The 19,578-nt window shown below is 34.6% G+C and overlaps 1 protein-coding gene across 4 annotated transcripts in view; it reads right to left on the bottom strand.

Moving 5' to 3' along the window:
- Ctnna2 (catenin alpha 2) overlaps nt 1-19,578 on the bottom strand; it is a 1,081,443-nt gene that overhangs the window by 938,688 nt on the left and 123,177 nt on the right. For all 4 annotated transcript variants that reach the window (XM_047523044.1, XM_047523045.1, XM_047523046.1 and 1 more), the window contains exon 2: nt 18,085-18,191. In XM_047523044.1, coding sequence (XP_047379000.1) covers nt 18,085-18,186 — 102 coding nt within the window. In that variant the 5' untranslated portion in view covers nt 18,187-18,191. The remainder of the gene's footprint in view (nt 1-18,084; nt 18,192-19,578) is intronic.

Below are 19,578 nucleotides of genomic sequence, written 5' to 3'. Positions count from 1 at the left end.
CAGAATGATTTCCCAAACATCGCTTGTTTATTAGTATGGAATCAAAACTAAGGTCAAAATGTTCTTGTGTAAACATCCCTTCTAAAGAGCACCTCCTGAGGACTTTCTGAGCCCTGATTTAGGATGTCTCCACTGCATGGGCCACGCTTTGTTCTCAGTTCCTCACGCTGTCTACACAACTATATTTTGTGAGAACTTATTCTCCATAGACAGACCCACTGAATCCTACCACATCATCTCATGATTGTTTACTGAACACTCGACTACAAGAGGGAGACTTGTGTTTTGGGAAAGTTGAAGTACCATTGCTCACCCAGACCTGAGTTGCAGTTAAGCATCCATTCCTGCAGAAGGAATCCTAAAATACAGTGAGGTATAAGAGGAATCTGTGGAGAAGAAAGCAGGTTACATGGAGAAGAGCAAACCTGGCCAAGCATGAACAGGAAGTAGGAATGGAGACATTACACAGACTTTAATACAGGTACTTTTTCAAAGAATTGAGTTATACTTACAATTTACCACTACTTGCATAGACAGAATATTTAAAATTTCAATTCTAATCTAAACCATAAGAGAACACTAAACAAAAGATATCCCTAAAACCTCTTCCTGCTCTAGATTCAAGCCCATAACAAAAACCTACTTCCCTCCTTTGTGTTCCATTTGCTTGCTACCAGCCTTAAACTACTGATCACTTAGTCACCTTCAGTTCCTTTAGAAACATCTGCAGGAGAAAAAAAATTAAGTGAATCCTTCCTTTTCCACTTAAATTTAGGAAGTGTAAATGTAAGGTGGCCAAAGAACCAAAAAAGAGCTTTAATCCTGAGAGACTGCAATTTTGTATTTTGGGAGACCCCCAATTTTGTATCTATTTGGGGGGTTAGGAATTACATAAAATTAACAAATATTAACAGAAAAAAAAAGTAAATGTGACATTGATTCACTGTCAATAAATAATTCCCAGCCTCAGGTCATCTCAAAACAGCTCAGCTAGTTTCAGGAGACAGATAAACTTGTAGAAGGAAACCATAAGAATAATATGTTTTTAATAGGTTGTAAGTATGTCTCTGGTCCTGGGAAATTCATTCTCCTCACATGCACTTTGAGAAGGAGTTTTAAAGTTTATGATGACACTGGGTTTCAATGCATAAAAACAAATGGCTCAAAGATGATCTCAATCCAGTGAGCAGGATCTAAACTGAAGAGTTATGAAATCAAAGTAATGAGGTATTGTGGCTGAGAGAATGTGCCTCATGCTTAAGTGGCCCAAATAAAAAAGTCTGATTCCATTGGGCCTCAGGTGATGGGTTCACAGAAAGATACCAAAAATTTATTTCAATAATGTGTGAAACAGAGATTGTTAATCTTCCCACAATACCCATTGTGTCTTTCCTCCTTTTAAATAATGGAGTCATGACATTGATTGATGCCTTTATTGCCACAAGGCTTGTGACTATGTACTGGCCAATGAGATAGGAGCAGAAGGGATACGTGTAATATCTAGATTTTACTCTTTGAAGAAAAGGATATACTCTGCATTTTTGTTCACCTTTGAGGATCTAAGACATGGATATGGTCATAATGAGTGACTGAAAACTACAAAGATCAGTACAAACCCCAGAGATGGTGGAGGGCAAGATGTATGAACAATACAGCGGATCCCTGAGTCCCTGAGCTATTTCATGGAAAAGAGCAATCTATCCCCCGGTTAATCTACTTCGGACTTTTACACAAGTGAGAAATATATTTTGACCTTCTATAAGAGACCATTATTCTGGTCTATGTTATAATAATGAAGAAGTTAGAGTAGCTAAGGGTAGCTTCTGCTGCAACAAGTATACTCAAAATTTCAGTGGCTTAAGAAAAAAGAGCATTTTGAACCAGACTTCCTTAACAAGACCCCCAGAGTGCAAGAAATAAAAGCAAGAATCAATAAATGGATGGATTCAAACTCAAAAGCTTTTTCTCAGCAAAGGAAACAATCAACGATGAGAAGAGAGAGCCTACAGAATGGAAGAAAATCTTTTCCACATACATTTCAAATACAGCACTAATCTCCAAAATTTATAAAGAACTTAAAAAATGTTACACCAAAAATATAAAGAACCCAATCAACAAATGGGCTAAGGAACTGGGCAGACACTTCACAGAAGATATACAGGTGATCAACAAATATATGAAAAAGTGCTCATCATCTCTAGTAATTAAAGAATGCAAATTAAAACCACCCTAAGATTTCATCGAACTCCAATTAGAATGGCTATTACCAAGAACACAAGCAATAATAAGTGTTGGCGTGGATATGAGGAAAAAGGCCCACTCATACATCGCTGGTGGAGTTGCAAATTGGTACAGCTACTCTGGAAAGCAGTATAAAGATTCCTCAGAAAACTTGGAATGGACCCACCATTTGACCCAGTTATCCCACTCCTCTGTTTACGCCAAAGGACTTAAAATCAGCATACTAAGGTGATATAGCCATATCAATGTTCATAGTAGCTCAAGAGATTGTGGAATCAACCAAGATGCCCTTCAGTTGATGAATGGATAAAGAAACTGTGGTATATATACCCAATGGAATTACTCAGTCATAAAGAAGAACGAAATTATGGCATTTGCTGGTGAATGGATGGAGTTGGAGAATATCATGCTAAGTGAAGTAAGCCAAGCCTAAAAAACCAAAGGCAAATGTTTCCTCTGATAAGTGGATGATGATATATAATGGGGGGAAGGATGATGAGGGGGCAAGAGAAGAATGGAGGATCTTTGGATGGTGTAGAGGAAAATGGGGTGGGAGGGTTGCGGGGAAGGAAAGATAGTAGACTGAGATAAGACATTATTACCCTATGTACATGTATGGTTAAATGAATGGTATTAGTCTACATTGTGTACAACTATAGAAATGAAAAGTTGTATCTCATTTGTGTACAATGAACCAAAATACAGTCTGTAAAAATAAAAATTAAAAAAAAGAACATAGTCTAAAATTGATGTCCCTTCCTGTTTTATATCCAGACCCACTACTTGAAGTGGGTACTTTCAGTTCAGGATTCAGGTTTCCAGGCTCCTTCCATCTTTACTTTCCGCCAGCTGCAATATGTGGTTTTAGCACTGTATTCATCTGCATCAAGGCTTGAAGAGGTGAAATCCATGGATACACAAGGCAGGCTTTCCTGGGTCAGGACTGGGAGGGACATGCATCCCTCATGCTGCATGTCTGCACCTACTTTCAGGTAAAGCTGGAGAAAGTAGTCAAGGTCTGAACACAAAGAATAAATGGGTGTGTCACCAGTTCCCTGGTCTCTGCATCCAGACCAGGGAGAATTATGGTAGAAAGTTTTTCACAAAATTAACTTTTTTCTTCTTTAATGATTTCTTATTGTAGAAGTTTCTCCTCTCTGCTCAATCTTGGCATATACATTAATTAGCTACCTTGTAACCTTATCTCAGACTCTATGTAAAAATTTTTAAAGTGACATCAGAAAAGTCTATCTCAGTGTTATCAAGGATTACCTACATTTGTGTGGTTAAATATCTATGACTTTCTGAATAGTCATGACAATCCCAGGAAACACACACAAACTACAATAACTGGATTTCATGGTTTCTGAGTATGTAAGGGAGTACTGAAAAGTTGACAATGAATAGAATGGAACAAATAATACAAATGAAAATACTAAAGAGAATCCCAGGACATAAAGTCAGTCATAAATTCTATTAACAAACCATCCACCTATTGATAATGAATAGTTCTGAAAATAAGATTGTCATTCTTTTAATACCAGTTTATCAAAGTGGTCTGACATGAGCCACACTGAATAAAAAATAAATAAATATGTTCCACGATTAAAATTTTAACATTTTATATTGTTTACCTATGTTAAATATTTAAATACTTTTATTAAATCACATTGCCTGTCCTTTCTGGGAAAGATGCCCACCTGAAGGATAAAGCTTGGAAACCATTTAAAAATGTACAAATCACCAAAATATTCCAAAATTTTTAATAGTTGGGGGAAAATCATTTTTACCATGCTTGAATAAGTCTGTTAACAGGATTTTTGTCTCACATCTTTATAAAATTCCCCTAGGGGATGAAAACAAGCTTGAGAAGTTTCAGTCAACAGTGTAAATTGGAAGTTCGTGTTAAATAAGCCATTGAAAACTGCAGTTTAGAATGAAATTACCATCTCAGTCATTACCATGGGGCTCCATAGCACATTTACAATAATAGCTATACTTTGTAATAACATCATATTCAAGTAATTTATACATTTTTCATTTTTAAACTTAACTAACATGCTACAAGAGATCTTTTAAAAATCAAGCATATTTTCCATATTCTTTTCATTTTTTTAAACCTAAGAAATAACATGGCAACAATTACCAACACTGTTGGGATCATAAAACACAAAATTACCAGTATGTAAAAAGACTGACCAGTGAAAATGACTTTTACCTAATCCCATTAATTTTTAAAATACAGTTTTAAAACTGATAGTATAATCTCATAAATAATTGAAATTAAGTGTTTCCAGTACACTGCATGTTAGCTCTACTCTGCTTGGGGATGTGCCTTAGTGAAGAGAAAGAATAAGAGGGAGAGCAAGACAGATTCTCATTTCTCAGAGGAGGGCACTTACTGAGTCAGCAAAAATAATCATCATTTCAATCACTCAAGAGAAATTTATTAAATCATTATTATGTCACCATGCCAATAGAAGGATATTCAGAGAAAGGTATTTGTGGTTTTAAGAGTCAGAAACACAACATAAACATGCATATATACTAATACACACACACACACACACACACATGCATGCATGAGCTTAACGCCAGGAATTAAAATCATGTGGGATAATACCTGACAGGGGAACGAAAGACACCCTGGGAGCAGAGTAGGAAACAAACCCAGTTACCCAGGTGTCAGAAAAGCTGAGGAAAGCAGCATCTAAGAACTGAAGGATGCACAGGTGCTAGCCAGCCTATGGCAACTGAAGGGGAAAGAATTTCCAGGAACATATAAAATGAGACAGCACAGAATTCTAGAGGTTGGGAAAAGTTCTTTTTGGATTGAGAGTAGGCATAAAGGCAGATGGCAAGAAAGAGAGAGAAAATAAGAAACACAAACGAGGAAAGACCTTGTAGAAGAATTTGAACTTAAAGTGTTCAAAAAATTACTTTGGAAGAACAAGACTAACAATATCTCTGCTTTTTCTTCCTTACATTACTAAAAAGAATCCCTTGAAACATAAAATTCAGCATTTTATAGAACTTACAAATTAGCAGTAAAAGCAACTGTGTTTTCAGAGTTGGCACAATAATAGTAACAAATTTTTCAGCATAAACATGGCTCAAATATTACATGGAACATAATTATAATACACAATAATTTGTTATTTGTCTGATACTCAAATTTACCTGGGTCTATTGAACTTTAATTTGTGAAAAATGGCAACTATGGTCAAGAGGTAGTCAAGGGATGGTTTATTTATCACTAAGTGCCACAGAAGTGATAATTTCTATGTATGCTACCTGTATTTAGATGCCAGTTTGGAAAAAAGGAAGTTCATAATGTTTTGAGAATCTTGAAAAAAGATTATTTGGCCAACATTATATTTAAGGTTCATCAATGCCTTTGATTAGTACTCTTTGAGAAGAAACTTCCATTAGAGGGTCAGCAAGATTATTTTTCCTAAAGAAAACACAAATTATTTATAGTCAATGTGAAAAGATGCGTTAATTTTCTTTCTCATACATATTCACATAGAATATGTATGTATTTAATGTGAAAACATTTATTGATTTTCCTCTGGGTTACATATGTAGTATGGAATATCTATAGAATATATATGCATTCTATGCCTTTTTAAAATTTATTATTTTAAAATAATAAATTATTTTTAAATGATGGACCTTTATTTCACTCATTTATTTATATGAGATGCTGAGAACTGAACCCAATGCCTCACACATGCTAGGCATGGGTTCTACAACTGAGCCACAACCCCAACCCTCCATGCCTTTTTATGAAGATAAAGATTATAGATTTCATTATATGAAAACAAAATATGCTTGCTTAGTTCGGTCACTGGGTATTAAAACACTGATACATAGTCTTAAAAACTAATGAATATTTTCATCCTTGAAATCCTACAACAAACAATTGTTCAAATTGTCAACATCTTCATAAAACAAATATTGTAACATATAATTACTCTTTACTACTTACTACTTTTAGAATAATGAGGGAGGCAAAAAGAAAATACATACATTGCAATTTTTTTAAGGAAACGGCTTAATAATTAAACAAGTATTAACAAATATATTCCATGTGTAAGGTACTGGGGATAAATACATGAACTAGACTGACATCTTCCCATCCTCATGAACTTTCCATATAGCGTAGAAAGTCGGAGAAAATACACACAAAACCACAAGACAATTACAAATGGTGGTAAGTTCTCTGGAATAAACAGTGAATATACAGGAGTTGAGGCAGGAGGCAGGAGATAATCAGGAAAGGTCTCTGTGAAACCAAGGAAATGATCCATAAAAGCTGAAAAATGTAAGGGGGTCAGTCCAGGCATCAGAAGAATAGTGTTGACTCATGCAAAGGGAGCAACATTTGCAATACTTAACTTTAAAGGACTCTGTGGCTCAAACATGGAGATTGAAAGTCAACCAGCACTGGATGATTGTTAGGGTGCAAATGAAGACACAGGAGATTTCATTTTGGCCTAAAACATAAAATCAATAGTAGGTTCTATACACGGGAATGATATGACCAAATTTTACATTATTTTCAGTGACCATTCTGGTTACTGTGTAGAGAATGCACAGGCAGGGAACAGGAGCAAGACTGGTGGAGTATTTGAGAGGGGACTATATTGGTCATAGTGAGAGAGGGCTTGGGTCCAAGGACTTCGGTAGCAGAGATGGAGAGAGGTGAGAGGCTCTGAGAATAAATACAGGAACCAAGGAGAATCCTTAGGTGTGAGAACAGGAATCACTTCAGTGAACTGAAGATATAAAGTTAAGTATTGTCAGCATACTTAGGATACTCACAGTCACAGGGATGGGTAGAATAACTGGTGGAGAAAAGGTATGAGAAAGAAAATAGGAATACCAAGTCTAAGCACTGAACAACATGGACATTTAAAGCCTAGGCAGAGAGGTGATAAAGCAAAGACAGAAGGCCCAGATGCTGGGGTATGAAAGAACCCCCATTACAGTGATGCCCAAGTCAAGGTATCTATGTCACAAGAATGACTGAGAGTTCTGTTTTCAGAATGAAAGAAAATATTTCTGGTTAGATTTTCCATTGCTTTAACTGGCCTTCCCTCCTTAATTATGTGAAAACAAGGCTTACCTTTTGTACTTTCTAGGGAGGACAAGAACCCAAAGGAAGGTAGGCTGACATGTCCCTATCCTTTATCTCAGGTATCAGACAAGCTTTAATTACTTTGCCAGTTGAGGACTTCCTGAGTAAAAGTAATTCTGTCACTTGCTAGGCATTCTCATGCTTGGTATAATGGATTTTTTGCTCTCTTGTTCAGATAAGATTTCTATACTGTCCAATATAGTTAGGAACAATTTTGCTAGCTAACCTCCCTCAATTTGTTCCTTGAAATTTTTGAATTAGCATGCATAAGATTTCATTGATTGTTCTGTTTCAAGCACATAAAAATATCATTATTCTTCTCTGATGTGACTTTCATTTATAAACTTAATTTTAAATTCCATTTTGCCCATTGAAAATGGTGGCTAAGTATTCACTGAAATGAAAAATACACAAGAAGGAAAACAGTTAAAGCCTGATTTTACTGCTAACCAGAATAAAAAAGTTATTACTAAGCCAGAGTATACATATGTATTAGCCATTTAATGGGGAAAAAGGGTTTTTAGTTTAACTTTTCCCCTTTGAATATGAAATTTGTTTAGGTCATTTGTGTATGTCAGCAAACAGTAGGTTTGGACCAGAGTTAGGTGATGCAAACAAGAAAAGGTAATACAGTTTCACTATAGGAATCCATGCTTTCCTCTTCTGCTTTTTAATATTGTGAGTTCTTCCCTTCTCACCCCTTAATTTATTTCCTTCCTCTCTTCCCTTTTCATTCTACACATTCTCTGTGGTTGATATATTAACAGTTTCAGTATTTTCAGTACGTTTCCCTTAAGAAATTCAGAGCAACTCCACCTAACTCAACCTACAAGTTTTGTTAAATGATCTAAATCTCTCTTTTTCCATCTCTAAGAAAATAATATTGATTTTATCATGTTGAAGCAAGGAGTTATTGAAAACTGCTGGAATCTTCTCTTTAGAGGCTCTGAATTATTTGTGGTCTTGAAGAGGGTCTCCTCCCCCTCTGGAGGCAAGAGCAGCAAGGCCTTTGAAGCACAGACAAGAGAAAGCAATTTAGAAAAGATAGTTCAAAATCTTGGACTACCCCCCTGAGTGAGCCCCACAGGATGACTTGTAGGAGAAAGTGGGATAGATGAGCTGGACCTTCAGAATGATGAAAGATGAAGATGGAAACTCAAAACCCTTTTCAAAATTAAAATCAGGAAATTAATAAACTGAGTAGTATACAGAACACACTCACTTCATAGTACTTGAGACATTTATCTTCTACTAAGAGGAATTTCTTTTATTTGCATTCATAAAATATTATATTCAAACCAGGAATTTTTGAAAGTAAATACTGAAGTTAGTTGTGTCATTATTAATGAAGTTAGTTCCCAGCCCATCTTAATTCTTTACTCCTCAACTTCGGTTTCCTGGGCTAATGAGAAAAGAGGAAAGGCAAGTGCTGCCTGTACCAGGGTGCACGGAACAGCTGTGATTTGTAGCACTTGGTCTTAAGGTGGGGAGAGAAGTTATGTGTCGCATGGCTCTAGCAGTGTGCATCTGCCAAACAGAAAGGGCTCTGTTCTTGTGCAGTCACCTCCACATGAAGGTCACATGCAATGATTTCTCCAGCAAAACTACATCATCCATCAAATCGATGTTTTCTTTGTTTTTGTATTTTTCATACTTATGTTGTAAAATTACTTATGGATAAGCATAGGTGCTTTACATAGTTCCAGACTGATACTAGTGTTAGTCCATTTTGAGATTTGGGACTCCTTTTTCCTTCTGTTTAAAAGGGCTCTGTACATTAATCAAGTTTCAAAACATGGCCAACACAGCTGGCCATATAACAGACAGAGCATCACTCCCATCTGGTGGCAGACATTAAAATATTGAGTATAATCCCCAAACAGAAATTAATCTAACTCCAGACTACATACCAGTTGATTAAACTCCTATTTCAGAAGTGGCAAACAATAACTGCCAAACAATCTACCACATGACCTCAATTTGAAGAAATATGTTTAATATAATAACCACTTGGGGTATACATCTCTTCTGTGAAAACAGCAACTAAGAAATATTCATATTAAGGGATAAAAGCATAAGTAATATTCCATTATGTATGTGTTCCACATATTCTTTATTCATATCATGCTAAGAAAAATAAGCCAATCCCAAAAAACCAAAGGCCACATGTTTTCTCTGGTATGTGGACCCTAATTCACAATAAGAGGTGGGGGGCCCTGGGGAAGAATAGAGTTACTTTAGATTAGGTAGAGAGGAGTGATGGGAGGGGAGGGGATATGGGGATAGGAAGGATAGTAGAATGAAAAACATTATTCCCTTATGTACATATAGGACCGCATGACTGATGTATTCTACAATGTGTACAATCAGAAAAAGGAGAAATTGTACCCCATTTATGTATGATATATCAAAATGCATAAATGCATTCTATTGTTATGTATAACTAATTAGAAAAAATTAGAAAAATTTAAAAAGCATAAGTAAAACAATAAAAAAATTTAGTATTTCAATTAAACAATAACAAGTGATAAAGGTAAGTTACCTATATTTAAACCCTATTATTTATATATATGTGAATATTTATTTATTTATTTATTGGTACTAGGGATTGAACCCAAGGACACTTAACCACTGAGCTACATCTCCAGCCCTTTTATTCTTTTTATTTTGAGACAGGGTCTTGCTAAATTACAGTGACTGGCTTTGAACTTGTGATCCTCCTGCCTCAGCCTCCCAAGCTGCTGGGATTACAGGCATGTGCCACCACTCTCAGCATATATATATATTTTATGTAATACATATATATATATATGTAATATATATATATTTTTTAAGAGAAAAAGAGAAGTTCTAAAGGAAATTATGGTATTTAGATGGTTCATTCACCCTCAAAATTCTTTTAAATACATGTAAGATTCCTGGAATGGTGCCACATGCCTATCATTCCAGGGACTCTGGAGGCTGAGGCAGGAGGATTGCAAATTCAAAGCCAACCTCAATTAATTAATGTGTGCCCCTGGGATCAAGGTCAGTATCCTCCCCCACCCTCCCCAAAAAAGATAAGCTGAAACTCTTTCCCGTGAAAAAAAAAAAAAAAAATATATATATATATATATATGAAAATGGAAACTAGTATGAATAGTTAAGTAAATAAAAATGAGGGACAGTACCTTGTTGTGTTACCATTGCAACTACCCAAATGTATTAATCATTGAATCTCATGAATAAACCATGACTTAAAGTGCTTCTCAATATTCTCTGGATAGGCAGGAAAAGGGTACAATAAGACATCATTATATACTTTGATTCTTTTGGCAAATTTATAACTAAAATATTATGGTTTGTCAATCATAACGAGTTGACAAAAAGGTAGGGAAAACTGGCTCAGTTCTCAGAAGTTCTTTAATTTCTCAATGTTGCTTTATTTCTGAATTCACTTTTAGTTCTAAATCCCCTGATTTTAAATCTAAACCTTCAGCTTTCCTGATTTTAGGAGCACCAAGACAATTAAGTATTATTGGGGGTCACAAAACAGATAACTCCTTTTATAACAAATCAGTAAGGAAAGAATGCAAAAACTAAATTTAAAACTAAATTTAAGTTAAAAAAATTTACAGTGAATTCATTTCTAATCATTTAGCTTTTGAGATCATTATTAACTTTTTGAGTAAAATTTTAAGAGGTTCAACTGTAGAATTCACCAGGGTCTAACTTCATAGGGGCAGCCACAGACATTACTCAAAATAATACTGAAAATGATTAAAGAAGAGTTCCTCCTCTCAGGAGGTTTCTTTCCTACTAGGCCAATTTAGAACAGTTCATTAAATATCGATGAGATTATTTTATCAAATACTTACCATTATTTCTTAAGTGATAGATTCATCTTTCTATGTAGAAATAGAATAAAATTCCAGCAAATTGTATTTTGTCCTACTGTTGTTTGCCTGTGCTTCATTAGATTACCAATGATAAAGGTTAAATTGCCAGTATCTTTAGAGGTTTCTGCTTTTAATTGTCTTTGATTAACTGTAATAAGCAAATTATGTTCATTCTACAAATCAGCATTAAACTTTTTTCCAAAGAAAATATCAAAATGAATATTAGACATGGCACCCCTGATCTAGTAAGTAGAAAGCCATTAATATCAAGTAGAGAGGAATTTGGTAATAAGGGCAAACCTGGTTCACTATAAGAATGTTGTTAGGAATTTCTGTGGCCATCTGGAGCTCAATCTCATTTATCCCTTAAGTAATTTATGAGTTATAAATTATTATCTATATTTTACATGTGTATAATCCCAGTGATTCTCTAGAGGGTTAGGTAGTAGGATCACAAGTTTGAGATCAACCTTGACAACTTAATGAGACCATGTTTCAAAATAAAGAAGTATTTAAATGTAGATGTAACTCAGTGGTAAAGCACTCCTCTTAAATTTCCAGTCCTATAAACAAACACACAAACTGGCAGATCCTGTTCTTAAGAGTTTTTATTAGAAATGACTGCAAAATTCTATTAAATGGCTTTTTAAACATTTGATGGACACCAATATATTCTTTTAGAATTTTATTTTGTTACACATATACTGCTCTTTTGATATCCTGCTAGGAGTTAGTAATTAATATTTTATGTACTTCATTTTACACTTAAACTTAGAAAACAGATCATTTTCCATTTAAGAAAAAGATTTTTCTTAAATGTGTCTCAAATTTTGCCTATTAAAGTTATAATTGTTCAAAAAATTAGTGTGAGTTCTCCATAGTTTTCTATGGTTAAACAGTTTTAATAACATTGAATTTATCCATTCTTCAAATGTCTGATAATATTCAGCTATGCATCCACCTGTCCCTAAGATTTTTAAAACAATGTATCTTTATACAGCTTACCAATATTTATATGGTTTATTTGAGTTTTCCAGTTCCTTTTGTAAAACTTTGGGTAATTTAATTTTTTTTTTTAAGAACTTATCCCCTTTCTTTGGGTGTCCATGTTTCATCAATATAGGTAACATGCAATGTTCTACTCTGTTTCTTTGCATCTCTCTTGTTCCTGGATTTATTTCTTTTTTCTCATCATAATTTTATATCTTTTTTTTTGCTATGTATTTTCCATAATTCATGCTTTGAAATGTTTTCTTTGGCCATTTAAAGAAAAATCAACTTTGAAAATTTATCCAATCCTTTTTGCTCTTGTTTTATATTCTAGTGATAATAGTTTTTATTGTTATTAAATTGTTTTCCTGATCTCTTTCAATATTATTGTTATTTTTTTATTTATTTTTGGTGCTAGGCTTGCACCCAGGGGTGCTTAACCATTAAGAAACATTCCCAACCCTTTGTAAAAATCTTCTATTTTGAGACAGGGTCTTGCTGAGTTGCTTAGAGCCTCACTAAGTTGCTGAGGCTGGCTTTGAACTCACCATCCTCCTGCCTCAGCCTCCCAAGTCACTGGGACTACAGGTGTGTGCCACCGAGCCAGCCCACAATTATTCTTCTAATTTCTTCAAAGGAGTATTTATTTCTATCTGTTTCTAATGGCAAAGGCATTTATAGCTAAAATACTCTACTGATCAAAGCTTTTCCTGGGTGTATATATTTTGTTAAGAAGCCATGCTTCTTTTCAGTAACTTATATATCATTTGTAATTTCCCTTTGGTTCTAAGAGTTATCTAAGAGGACTACTAAATTTCCTAATTTTAAAAAAGATTTCTCAGGAAGTCACCTAATAAAGCATTTTGGTTCCCCAGTGTAATTTACTATAAAAAATGTGATCTATTAAAAATCCTTCCTTTTTTCAACTTATTACAATGTTAGGTATCTTTTTCAAGGACTAAATTTCCTAGAATGAATCCCTTCTCATTTACAACTTCATAATTCAATAACACAAAATTTCTCCAAAAGTAACTTAGCCATGTGAACATACAAAGGTAAATGTGTAATCCTCATACACATTCAAGTGAGGTAAAATTTTTTTGAATATTTTAAATACACCTCAGTAGTAAATTCCTAATGCCATTTTTTTCTCATCACAGCAGATGACTTTTACTCTGAACACTTCTGTTTTTTATTTCATTTCTTAAGCATCCTTACTAGAAACTGGGATAGCTAAGGGCATGCTATGTTGCTGTATATTGGTATGATTTTTTTTTTTTCCAATTCAGACAGTGTTGTGTACGTGTTTGATACAACTGAGGTTTTGGTTTAATTATTTCCTCTCAGTTTCACATTTTGCTTTAAATGTTATTTATGGAATATATATCTAATAATTTCCATATCTCTTTCTTCTTTTTTCTTTCTTAGTCATATTTTCCTCCAAGAATTAAGTTACATCAGTCCTAACATTGAGATTTCCAATCCAGGGTAGGGAGTGGTCTGTCTTGATAACATAATCATAATATTACAGGGAAATAATATCATGTAAAGCTTCCATCATAAAAAAAATCACACTTGTGAAAGAGATTTTTAAATCAAGATAGGAACGCTGGGAGGAACAATAAAGCACATAGACATCAGGAGACACTGAAGGGATGTTAAGGCTTGTTACAGAGATAACTCACAGTAAAAGTCAACAGTTTTAAGCATTCTACCATATTAATTGAACACAAGTGAACAAATATAAATCATTCCATGTACTGTTCTTTGAAAAAATAATACAGTTTATATCTGACAATAGAACTTTACTTGGACTAACAGATATATGGGAATGTCAACAAATCTACAAATTTTAATTGTATATCTGTGATTGTTTTGATATGCTAAATTGAAAACAAAAATATAAATACAATAAACTTAAGAAATTAATGGTAGTATAACACTGTATCATACTTCTCTAGTATCAGCTTATGACTAGTATAAGTATTCAGGCTTATGACTGAATATACAGTACATATGTTGCCTCCATTAAAATAGAAAAATATGAAAACTATCTTTATTCAACATTTGCTTTATACCATGTTCTATGGTTTAATATTTTGTTACCTTTAACCTGTATGATAAGCATTAAATAAATTTACATGTACTCTGAAGGGGAAATTTAGAAGCTAAGCAAAGGTTACTCAATTTTTACCTGTTTCCATGAAAGTACATTTCAGATCAGATTGTTCTAACTCCAAAATATCTCCTAACTAGACCTACTCAAACAATCTATGATGAAAAATTATATTCTTATTATTCCAATATCTTAAAAATCAGAGCTTTTGTACATACAAGTGAATAATTAAAAATTTGTAAAATATAAAAAATACAATTCCAAATTTTATTTTTAAATTTAACAGACAAAATTACTTTGTCAAACTGCTATAAAAATTTTGAGGTGCTTATTCTCAATCTTGTGCTTACTGCTAGGTATTAAAAAACAATTCAAGGATCAGCCTTGGTCAACAAACCATAATCAGAGTAGGTAGCCAACATATTACCAAATAAAAATTTATAGGTGTTAGGTATTTCTTAAAGAAATCTTTGTTTTTGTTTTTGTTTTTATGAAGCTTTTGTTTTTTGGCTTTTGCAGGGCTAGGGATCAAATCTGGGTCTTAAGCATAACTAGGCAAGCATTCTATCACTGAGCTATATAATACCTCAGCCTCCTAAGAGAAACTTTTATAGAGCTAACAAGAATCATAACCAAATGGAAAATATGCATGAATGTAATAAAATGTTTCACCATTTAAATATAAAGATGTACACATTCTAAACCCTGAAACTATTAATGTATTACCTTAATCCATGAAAGAGACTTTACATGTGTGATTAAGGTGTAAACATAGTGAGAGCATCCTGGAATAGCTGGGTGGGTCCAGTGTTATTGCAAGGCCTTCATAAGAGAGAGATGGGGAAGAGTCAGAGAAGAAGGTCTAACAGTAGAAGCTAGAGTCAGAGAGACAGAGAGACAGAAAGAGACCTAGAGAGACCTAGGGGTACTGTGCAGCTGGCTCTAAAGATGAAGGAAGGTGCTACAGATAAGGATGCAGGTGGTTTCCAAACACAGAAAATGGCAAAACCTAGATGCTCCTATAGAACCTCTTCAAGAAATACAGCCCCAAGCAATTTGGGGGAACTTTTCACTCTCAGAACTGTGAGGTAATAAATGCATACTCTTTTCAGCTGCTAAATATAGCAGTAATAACTTGTTATAGCAGCAATTAGAAACTAATAAAGTTGTTGGAACTGGAAAGTGGGGATATCATGGTAATAAGGACCTAAAATGTAGACGATATCTTTTGTATCAGTTGGGGTAAAGGCTAGAAGAATTTTGAGAAGCATGATAGGAAAATTCCAGATTTCCCTAGATTGCTTTTAAAACTACAGATGTTAAATGCTCAGCTTGTAAAACTCAGAAGAAAGTGAGGAGCTCAGTACAGAAAACCTTTGTCATCTTGGAGAACACATAAATTATCATAAACAGATTGTTGTTAGAAATATGGACATTAAAGGAGATACTGGTGAGGGCTCAGAAGGAAATAAGGAACATGTGATCGGAAATTAGAGGAAAGGAAATCTTTGTTAATTAGTAGCAGAAGGTCTCAGCTGAATTGGTTCCTCTGACTGTGAGGAAAACAGAATTCTAAGTGATGAACTTAGATGTTTAGCTGAGGATATCTCTAGGCAAAGTGTTGAAGGAGTAGCCTTTTTTCTTGCTACTTATAGCAAAATGTAAGAGAAAAGAGGTAAACAGAAGGGCAAATTGTTAAGCTAAAAGGAATCAAGACTTGATGATTTGGAAAATTCTCACTCTACAAAGATTGCAAAAGACACTAAAATTAGGAGACTCACTTTCAGGAAAACATGCTTGGAAAGAAAGCCAACTGCATGATAGAATAACTTTTTGCTAGCGCCTTATGAGGATAAAAAGCTCAGAGCATTCAGTCATATGGATACTTCTGTGATTCACATGAATCATGAACTCCCTCAGTCATTTCAACAGTGGCAAAAATGGAGATGGAATTGTCCAAGAAAGATCTGTGAAAGAGACTATTTTCTAATGGAATGAATTCCAGATATACATGAGAAAATCACAGAGTTCTTGAGATTATCAGTAGAAAAACTATGAACATGGAATGAAATAGAAAGGGAAAGAATCAAATTCAAAAAGTAAGACTCCCCAAATTCCACCAGTAGGAAATGAGGTGACAATATTATTCAACTGCCAAACTGTGCAGACCTTTATGAAAAAGAAGAGATTCCAAGGTCACAGACCCAGGCCCTGAGGACAGAGGGTTATTCACAGACCTTTAAATCTAATGGAGTTTGTATCGGCAGATTTCTAAATTTCTTGAGACTGGCAACTTTCTCTTGCACTTTCTTCCTTTATGAATTGAAATGTCTGGAACTATTATCTTTTATCTGTTCCACCACTTTACTTTGGGAGCATATAATTTGCTCTTTACTTTCACAAGCACAAAGAGGAACTTGGCTAAAGGATAGATAACAAATAGATTCTTATCTCTACCTAATTTAAGATAAGACTTTCACACTGAAATTAGGTGAGATTTTGGACTTGATGCTAAAATGGATTAAGAGTTGGGGACTTGGGTATGTACTGAATATTTTTTCCATGTGGGAAACAATATGAGTCTCTGAGGGTCAGTAGACATACTGGGAAGGGCTAAATAGTGGTCATCCTCAAATATCCTTGTTCTAATCCTTGGATACTGAACATATGTTACCTGAAATTGCAAAAGGGACTTTTCAGATGTGATTAGGTTAAGGATCTTGAGGTTAGGAGATTTTTCTAGTATATTTGGGTGGACCGAACATAATAACAGAATCCTTTTAAGAAGGCGGCAAGAGGGTCAATGTCAGAGAGGAGATGTGAGAAAAGAAGCAGAGGTCAGAGAGAGAAAGAAATTCCAAGATGCTACGTTACTCTCTTTGAATATGGAGAAAGGGACCAAAGAAGTCAAGTGGTTTCTGGGAACTATAAAAGGCAAGGAAATGGTTCTCTGCTAGAACCTCCAGAATGAAGGCCCTGCCCCTACCTTGACTCTAGAACTTCTGATCTCTAAAACCATCAAACAGCAAATTAATGTTGCTTTAAGCCATTAATTTTCTGGTAATTTGTTATAGGAGCTATAATGACCAAAAAAATAGCCTCTAACTTAATTTGACATAATAATTCTCTACAAATGTACCATAAAAGGCTTACATTTTCATATTTCAGGAAATTCAGACTTAATATAGAAAAAAACATGCTTGATAAGATGCAAAAACTTAACATCCTGATGATGTTTTCCTATTTACAGTCATCTCACAGAAATGTAACAACTATGACAACACAAAAGTGAAACGTATCATCCAGCAAAATGAACTGTGCCTTGTGAACTAAAAGAAAAGTAATTCAACAAACATTGCTCTTAAATAGCCAACAGTTTTTCCTAACTGTGCATTAGCATCTGAAAGTGAGCAAGGGATGGTTTATTTAGACTTTGAATCCATTACAGCAAATGAGGGTCCCCTTCAGCGAGGCCTCCCTCTTCAATTATCTCATCAACCTAATTTCAAAAATCATACAAATAGCTTTTAAAAGCCACTTCAAATCATATATAGAGTAATGAGACAGTCCATGGTTCAGTATATAATATATACTCAATAATCTGTATTATAGTATGATTTATTCTCTTTTAAGAATTTTTCACTTCTTTGGATGATTATTGATAGAATCACAGTAGAAACCTAAACATGTAGCCAGTGTTAAAAAGCATTCCTTACCTGTGTAACAAGTGGCTCCAACAGCCTTTCCACTGTTAGCGTCCGGATTTCCAAACTTTTGGGGTCCCATTTTAAAATGATAGGTGAAGTTGCCGAAGTCATACTCCCTATGGGAACACATGTTATCAGTTAGAAATAATGGTCTTGGGAGTAAACTATTCCCGCACAGGTTCCAAATGAACAAATCATCAAAACTTAGAACACATTTAAAGATTATGTGTTTGATCCAGTCTTGTCAGTTAGAGTTGAGGAAACCAGAACCAGTAATGTGTGAGGTGGAATGTTCAAATCAGATTAAAAATGGAAGTGTCTTGAGCATCTTTAGGAACTTTAGGAACCTGATTGTCACTGGACCATTTCATTTACCCCATGTTTAGTCCACATTCCTGTTACATTCTGTGAAAGACTTAGATCTTGCTGTCGTATAATTTATGGTTTCAAGTTAGAGACAGTCAAATCAGGAAGCAGTGAAGTCTCAGCATGATACATGTTATGATCAATGAATCCTAAGTGTGAGAAATAAGGAAGGGATACTGAAGTCAGTCTGGGAAGATCAACCAAGACTACCATGAAGCAAAGTAAATCCATCATGATCACCAAATTGCAGGACTCCCATGTCATTAACAAAGACTACATTGCTTTCTTCATAAGTGATCACTGAGGATATCAACTCCTTGGGACAACAGCGTTTCATTCTCTTAAACAGGAAAGACATCTTGCAAACTTGGTGCAAATGGCTCTGAAAATGAGCTTGCAGCTATTTACACACTCTCTGATTACTCACTACATTTACATTCTTATCCCATTAAAATTAGTATCTGATAAGGCTATTTATCTCATTCTCAAGCAATCGAGTACCTGAGAATCACTGACATGCAGGCAGCAGCCTCCCACATATCACACACTAAATGTGGTCCCGCCCATTCTGTATAATAAAGTATTCATTCTATCAGGGGTCTGTTTCTTATCAAGAAATTGCTGAATATACTTTGACATGTAACTACTGGACAAGCAACCTTAGATTCCAAAAACTGAATCATTTGTCTTAATTCCCTCATAAATCAAACTGTTCATGGCTATTCTATGCTTTTGAATCAATGTCTGTGCTCAATTCCATTCTTATAAATCAATGTAGATGATTATTTCTACCAGAATTAACACCACAAAGAAGGTCTATCACAATAAGCACTAGTAGCCAAGTGCTTCTGCACTGGCCCTCCTAGCTAAATCTTCCTGCAAAAACACCCAACTGAATTGTTTCAGGGAAAAAAAGAAGAAGGTGAAGACATAGTGTGCTCATATTTTAACTCTTTGAAATGCCATGTTTTAAATAAACTAAGCACAGCGATCCAACGATACAGACTGATTTAGATTTGGTTTCCTTTACAACAACAATAGTTGGCACTAACATACTGCCTGTCCTCCAAAAACCTAAAAACACTTTACACATTTCCCATTCACACTAACAGCTGCCACAAAGCAGCTCTAACAGGC

The sequence above is a fragment of the Sciurus carolinensis genome, chromosome 13 (genome assembly GCF_902686445.1).
Source record: "Sciurus carolinensis chromosome 13, mSciCar1.2, whole genome shotgun sequence".
Classification (NCBI taxonomy): domain Eukaryota; kingdom Metazoa; phylum Chordata; class Mammalia; order Rodentia; family Sciuridae; genus Sciurus; species Sciurus carolinensis.
This window is presented reverse-complemented; position numbering and strand designations above follow the sequence as displayed.